The 7,229-nt window shown below is 56.2% G+C and overlaps 1 protein-coding gene across 2 annotated transcripts in view; it reads left to right on the forward strand.

Moving 5' to 3' along the window:
• Positions 1 to 6,871, forward strand: part of CHST3 (carbohydrate sulfotransferase 3) — a 38,275-nt gene extending 31,404 nt beyond the window's left edge. The window contains exons 3-4 of one of the 2 annotated variants that reach the window (XR_011538026.1): positions 705 to 4,125; positions 4,370 to 6,871. Coding sequence is in view for 1 of the 2 variants with exons in the window: in XM_070612373.1 (XP_070468474.1) it covers positions 705 to 1,983 (1,279 nt within the window). In the remaining variant the exon portion in view is untranslated. Of the gene's footprint in view, positions 1 to 704 lie in introns of both variants that reach the window. The other variant, XM_070612373.1, reaches the window with a different exon arrangement.
• Positions 6,872 to 7,229: the final 358 nt, after the last annotated feature.

Genomic DNA, 7,229 nt, shown 5'->3' on the forward strand with positions numbered 1-7,229 from the left:
GCTCAACTCCAGGGGTGTGCACTCACATAAGCTACACTGGGAATGCTGCCCCCTAGAGTTGGCAGTGTACTGCTGTGTGCAGTGGCCCTGCTAGTGGGCCTGCTAGACGTAGAAAGATTTCTTAGACCTGCACTCCCAGGCACAACCCCTGCAAGAAAGCATCAACCGCCATGAGTAGGTTAGGAGTTGGGCTGTGTAGCAAGCACTGTTTCGGGGCCCTGCCTGGGTTTGTCAACATGGACTGTTCCAGTCCCACTGCAGGCCCCTGCCACTCTCCACCTGAGAAGGTTCTCTCCACGTGCACGCTGGCTAGCCAGGAGTAACTAAATGCCTCTGGGAGCAGCCCTCAGCCACGGCTGCTGGGACCTTCACACCCCTTGGGTGAGAGAATACTGGGGCGCCTTCCACACTGTCTCCAGGGTGCCCCCATTGGATCAACTTGCCCACAGGGTAGCCTGCTCACCCTTTGTGGACCTCCATTCTTCTCCTCCTCGCTTCCTTCCCCTCTACCAGCTCTTCCCGTGACTATGTCCCAGGTGAATTCCCTACACTGAGACCCTTGCCTCAAAGTCTGCTTCTGGGGAAACCCAACTAAGGCAGGCTGGGGGTGGTCAGCCCAGGAGGCTGCTTCAGGTCGCACAGGGATGCACAGGGGATGGAGTCCCCAATCAGCCACTGACCCCACTCTCCCTCCGTCCTCACAGGGTCTCGGACAAGCTGAAGCAGATCCCCCAATCCCTGGTAGATGCCAATAGCACCGACCCAGCCCTGGCCTTGGCTGAGAACGCGTCCCTCTTGTCCCTGAGTGAGCTTGATTCAGCCTTCACGCAGCTGCAGAGCCGCCTGCGAAACCTCAGTCTGCAGCTGGGTGTGGAGCCAGCAGAGGAGGCCGAGGGGGAGGAGGAGGGGCAGCCGCCCAGGCCCGCCCTGGCCCAGCCCCGGCGCCATGTGCTCCTCATGGCCACCACGCGCACCGGCTCCTCGTTCGTGGGCGAGTTCTTCAACCAGCAGGGCAACATCTTCTACCTCTTCGAGCCGCTGTGGCACATCGAGCGCACGGTGTCCTTCGAGCCGGGAGGCGCCAATGCCGCAGGCTCGGCCCTGGTCTACCGTGACGTGCTCAAGCAGCTCTTCCTGTGCGACCTGTACGTCCTGGAGCATTTCATCAGCCCCCTGCCCGAGGACCACCTGACTCAGTACATGTTCCGCCGGGGCTCCAGCCGCTCCCTCTGTGAGGACCCTGTCTGTACTCCCTTTGTCAAGAAGGTCTTTGAGAAGTACCACTGCAAGAACCGCCGCTGTGGCCCCCTCAACGTGACGCTGGCCGCCGAGGCCTGCCGCCGCAAGGAGCACATGGCCCTCAAGGCCGTGCGCATCCGACAGCTGGAGTTCCTGCAGCCGCTGGCCGAGGACCCCCGGCTGGACCTGCGCGTCATCCAGCTGGTGCGCGACCCCCGGGCCGTGCTGGCCTCCCGCATGGTGGCCTTTGCCGGCAAGTATGAGACCTGGAAGAAGTGGCTGGCCGAGGGACAGGACCGCCTGAGAGAGGAGGAGGTGCAGCGGCTGAGGGGGAACTGTGAGAGCATCCGCCTATCGGCGGAGCTGGGCCTGAGGCAGCCGGCCTGGCTGCGGGGCCGCTACATGCTGGTGCGCTACGAGGACGTGGCCCGCAGGCCCCTGCAGAAGGCCCGGGAGATGTACCACTTTGCAGGCATCCCCCTGACCCCGCAGGTGGAAGACTGGATCCAGAAGAACACCCAGGCGGCCCGGGACAGCAGCGGCATCTACTCCACACAGAAGAACTCCTCGGAGCAGTTTGAGAAGTGGCGCTTCAGCATGCCCTTCAAGCTGGCGCAGGTGGTGCAGGCCGCCTGTGCTCCTGCCATGCGCCTCTTTGGCTACAAGTTGGTGCAGGATGCCGCCTCCCTCACCAACCGCTCTGTCAGCCTGCTGGAGGAGCGTGGCACCTTCTGGGTCACGTAGGGGGCCTGGGGCTGCGAGCAGCCCTCCTTGTGAAAGTCCTGCCCTGCCTTGCTCACCCCAGGCCAGCAGTGAGACGGCAGCCCTTGCGGAGGGTGGGCGGGAGCCGTGCGTGACCATGTAGCCCCTCTGCTGTAGAAGTAGGCCCCTAGCCCGCTAGCTTCCCCACCGTGGCCACGGGCCTGGGGCTTCTCGCTGAGAACAGGACAGTGCCTGGGCCCCTTGAGGGCCAGCAAGCTCAGACTTAAGGGGCTGCGGTCTCCTGAGCAGGTCCAGGCAGGCCCGGGCCTGTTGATAAGCCTTCCTCGTTCACACTCATCCAGAAACATACATGAAACACACATAAGTACTGGGAGCCTGTGGCCCAGAGTCCAAATATTTAACAACCAGAAGGGGCAGTGGGCACTGACCAGTCACAGTCGGATCTCCTGCTGCCCTGAGTGTTAGCCTTTCAGTGTCTGGATTTCTACTCAATCCAGTGTGGAATCTAGCTTGGTCTCTGAGGAGGGACCGGGATAGCCCAGGGTGCCAGAGGATGGCATTGGGGTCTTACCAACCAAGAACGAGTCAGTATTTTCATAAATGGGATAGCTGTGCTGTTTCCTAATGAAATCAGTCATGTATAGAGCTACAAAACACTCACACATATATAAAGACCAATGCCCTACACACACACCACGTACACAGACAGAAAAACATCATAAAGACACAAATCCACACACCTATTGATACACAGACAAGCTTCCCCTTTGCTTTATGCCTACAGGGTTTATTTGTATCACATACCTAAAGAGGAGCCTTTAATTGCATTTTGGAATTGCTTGGGGGCAGGAGAAGAAAACGTGGTCACCGGCCATGACCCCGTTCCCTGGCCGGGTTTGGGACTGAGCGGTGGATACAGAACTGCCTTGGATTTTCACGGCTCCCTCCTCTGGCCCCCTCCCGTCCTCACTGCTGGCAGGCGGCATGTGTGGAGATGGTGCTGCTGACCCTCACCTCATGTGACTGCAGCCCAAAGGCCCACCCCTGCTTGGCTGGCTCCCCAAGAGCATGTCCATGTTTGAAGGCTGTCTCAGGCCTGACTGGCAGAAGCAGCTGTGGTCCCCAGAGGCAAAAGGCAGCTCGGGGGTCCTGCCATTTCCAGCCAGGCCTCTGTGGGGCAGGGCCCAGAAGAACATACAGAGTACTCTTGGGGGAGAAGTCACATCAGGATAACCCCTCCCCTGAGAAGACAGGGGACAGAGGTCAGCCACGTGGTTGGTTGCCCTGGTTACGTGGTTAGTGTCTGAAACTGCTCTTTTAGGGCTCTGGGAAAAGCATTGCTCAACTCAGGCTGGATGTTTTATTTGGGTTTTTTTTTAAGTTATTTATGGTTTGGTGTCTCGTTTTGTGGCTGTGTTTTTGGTTTTGTTTCTGCAGAAGTGCCACTTGGAAGCAGTCTGTGCTTGAGGTGCCGGGGGTCTGGGAGGACCAGCGGGGAGCATTCTGGCTTCTGCCGGAGGAGGATGGGGAGGAGCCTCCCCCAGAAGGATCAGAGCCTAGGTGGCCATGGCAGCCCCCAGTGTTCCACGGGCTTTTCTGTTTGAACTGCGTGTGGAACGAATCTCAGAAGCCACCGGCGTTCTTCACTGAATGTCCAGAAGCAGCAGAAATTAGCAGCCCTCAGCCCCTCCCTGAGAAGAGGCCAGATTTGAAAATCTCTCTCAGGCCCTAACATGTTTCCTGGGGGGTCGGGGGCCTATGACCAAGCAGCAGGTGTCCCCAAAGTAGAAGTCTTTCCCTATTGCCACCCAAAACTGGGGAGCAGAACTCAGTACCACCTCAGAACTTGCAGGGAGCTGCAACAGCTTATTAAGGGCTGTTTCTGATTTCCTGGACAACCTCTATGTCATATCTGTCCTATTGTCCAACCCAGGGGGCTGAGTTTTGGTTTGAGTATTATGGATGCCAGGGAAATACAGGATCCAAGTCCTGGTGTTGCCCTGGAGAGGGGAGACGTGTCCTGGCTGGAAGCTGCAGTTTGAAAATTTGAAGACCGTGGCCATCTTGTGGGATCTGCTATAATCAGCATATCTGAGCTGCTGGGTCTACATCACCGTGGGCTTCAGCCATTCAAGTCTTCACTCTAGGTTTTCCAGTCCAAAAGTAAGTTGTACAGGGAGCTGCCTCTAATTTGGGGTCCAAAGGGACTCCAACTCTGAAACCTTGCCCCTGGGGCTGAGTGGGACTCGGGTGTTTCTGGCAGGCCCAGAAGTGCTGGCTGCTCTTCCCTAGCTCCTCCCTCCACTCTTCCCCACCTGGGTGGGTGGGTGGGCAAGCGCTTCCGTCCAGGGCTCTTCCTGGGGCCTCTGAGTGTGGACAGCGGACTTCTTCCTTCCTATGCTTCCAGGGCCAAGGCCTCCAGCCCTGAGCTCAGAGGACAGTACCGAGAATGGACCTTTGGGACTTCTCAGGACACTGACAATTTGTACACTACAAGTTGACTTTATTTATTTATTTTGTGAAAAAGAAGAGACAGAAATACCTTATTATTTGCAGGGACTCAAAGCTGTACCCAAATCAAGAAAAACGAAACAGCAATAATAGAGACCATTCACTCATTCCATACACACAAGGACACTCGAAGACGATTCAGAATACAAGAAGACAGGACCAAGGTGCAGGAGTCGCGATGGCCCAGGCTGTTGTTTAAGGAGATTCCTTGGTTTCCTCCTTTTGATTTGAAGATGCACCAGGAAGTCCCTTTCTGCTGTATTACCTTTGCCCAGGGGTCTGAAACAGGACACAACTCAAGCAAGTGTCTCCTTGGGGCTCAGCAATGCCCTGAGAACCCTCGGGGTTTGGGGAAGGACGGGGCAGCGGGGCGGGGTGACTACCGACTTCTCGCTCCGCGGGACCTAGTTGGAGACATGCATGTGGGGTTTTCAGCATGGAGCTGGGCCTAGGAAGGTGGTCCAGCTGGGGACTAGTGCCTCCGTTTCCAGCGAGGCCAGCCCTGTTTCTCTGCTCTTTCTGGTTCCACCAGGAGCCGTCCCCTGCACAGCACCCACCTGCCTGGAGACAGAGGGAGCAGCTGCGGCCTCACCTCCACGGGCCGCCAGCTTCCTGGAATAAGAGGCCCGTTCAGCAATGAGCGTTTACTCATTTTCTCTTTCTTCATGAAGACCTCTTTAGTCTGGCTTATATAAATAGTTCAGAACAGTCCAGACCTCTGTGAGACAGGGCAGTGTCCAACACCCACAGGCTGTCGCCACCGCTGCCCATTCCTGGCTTCTCCTCTGGGCCTTCTTTGTAAACCTTGGAGCAGATGAGGCCACGGGGGATCTTCAGGAGTAGTGGGGTGGGGGGGCAGGATTCCTGAGTCCCCACAAAGAGCAAAGCAGCAGCAGGTGTGAGCCCTGTGGCTGCCTCTGCAGGTCCTCACCACGTGCTTCTAAGGCTGAGAGAGACACAGATTCTACCCTTGTGTCTCTTTATATGATACACACACTTGAAAATAGCTAACTAAACGAACATAAAAAGAAATGTTTGATGAAGAGTTTACTCCCTGTCTGCCAGCACCCTCAGCCTGGGAGCTACTGCCCGAGGCTGGTGTCGTGGGGCGGCATGCTAAGCAAACCCCCAAGAGCAGAGCGCCCCCACCCAACCCATCACAATGCGTCTTTCCTGCCACCTCTGCCGTCTGTCCGATGATGGAACGGGTTCTGGCAGGAAGTCAGGGGATCCCTGTCCTGGAAGGTGGCCACTTGGCCTGGACAGCAGACAGGGGCTGTAAGCATTAGTCGGTCTGGTCCTGACCCTGAAGGTCTCTTTCAGTCCTGGGTGCCCTCTCTGGCACTAGGGCCTGTTTTAATTGACCACAGGGCCTGTCCCTTGATAGCCCTGGATTATAAAGGACAGGAGCAGAAGACTGGATGGCTGTGTCCCCAAGGCGGTCCCCTCACTCCCATCCCCAAAGGCTGAAAGCAAAGGCAGGTCTCAGAGGGACAGATCCTGAGGCCGGGAGTGCTCAGGAGAGGGCGGGGATGAGGGGGTGAGCAGAAGCCTGTGAAGCCAAGTGGGTCTCGTCAATCTGTACAAACTGAAAGAAGGCGCATCCTCTGAAATCCGAGTTGATGGGTTTGCTCATGAAAATTCCTGGGACATGGTCCAACCAGACGGGATGGAGAAGGCCCAGGGTTTCCTGATTGCAGCCACATGGCCTCCCACTGCTGGCGGTTTTAGGAATAAAGCAAGTTGCTCTTTACCTCAAAAGGACAAGCAGAATGGGCAACTTCAGATATCTTAAGAGCTTCAAGATCCTTTGTTCTCCTGTCCTTTGTCATTCCACAACCGTGCGTGGGGGACAAATTAGTTAGATGTTTTCAAGAACAGCGCCATCCTCACGGGCCCAGCTCGTATTATAGACCAGGTATTTTGTTTGGGAAGTAAAAAACGACCCAAGTAACCTGCTTCCTCAGACTCTGGGCTTGAGCTGGGCACCCCTGAAGTCACCCTCTCATCTGTGTTGTGTGTTCTAGGCCAAGTTTGCCTGGCTCTCCTGCAAACTCTGTCATTTGCCAAGACCTCAGCCCTGTGTCATATTTCATGGCCACGTGATACAGGACACCCCCTGCATGGCCATGTGTGGACATAAGTGTCCGCACGTGTGTATGTGTAGCATGCAGCACCTTCTGTTCAGCCACGTAGCTCCCAGCCCCCTTGCCATCAGTGTCCCAGATGTCCTTGGTGTGGCAACAATCTGCCGTCTCCTGGAAACGCAGGGGCTACCCTTCAGAGAGCTGGCGGCCACTGCCAATCAGGGTCTGCTTTGCAGAACAGAATGTGAACCCATCACTTGATGGCTTACTTGACTTATTTAATTAAAAATGAACACATGCAATGAGAAAAATCTGAAGCCTGTCTCTACCTTTCTTTTGTATTTGTTCTCAGCAGCGATCATAAAAATTAACAAGAAAAAAGTTAGCAGTGGTAGGAAAAGGGGTGGCTGCATGAAGCGGGGCCGAGGAAGTCCCTGCCCACTCCCGAGGCATGGAAGGCACAGAGAAGTGTGGGTCACTGGACGGGGCGTGACAAATGTTCTCTGTGTTACCAGGATGGCAGAGCTGGTGGGCCTGAGAGATGAATACTCAGGCATCGTGGGGCAGGGACAGGGGCATTGGCTAGAGGTCAGGGGACCTGGAGACAAGTCCCAGCTTTGCCACTGTCTGGGCCTGTGACCTTGAACAAGTTACTTCCCTTTTCTGGGC

The sequence above is a fragment of the Equus przewalskii genome, chromosome 1 (assembly GCF_037783145.1).
Source record: "Equus przewalskii isolate Varuska chromosome 1, EquPr2, whole genome shotgun sequence".
In the NCBI taxonomy this organism is placed as follows: domain Eukaryota; kingdom Metazoa; phylum Chordata; class Mammalia; order Perissodactyla; family Equidae; genus Equus; species Equus przewalskii.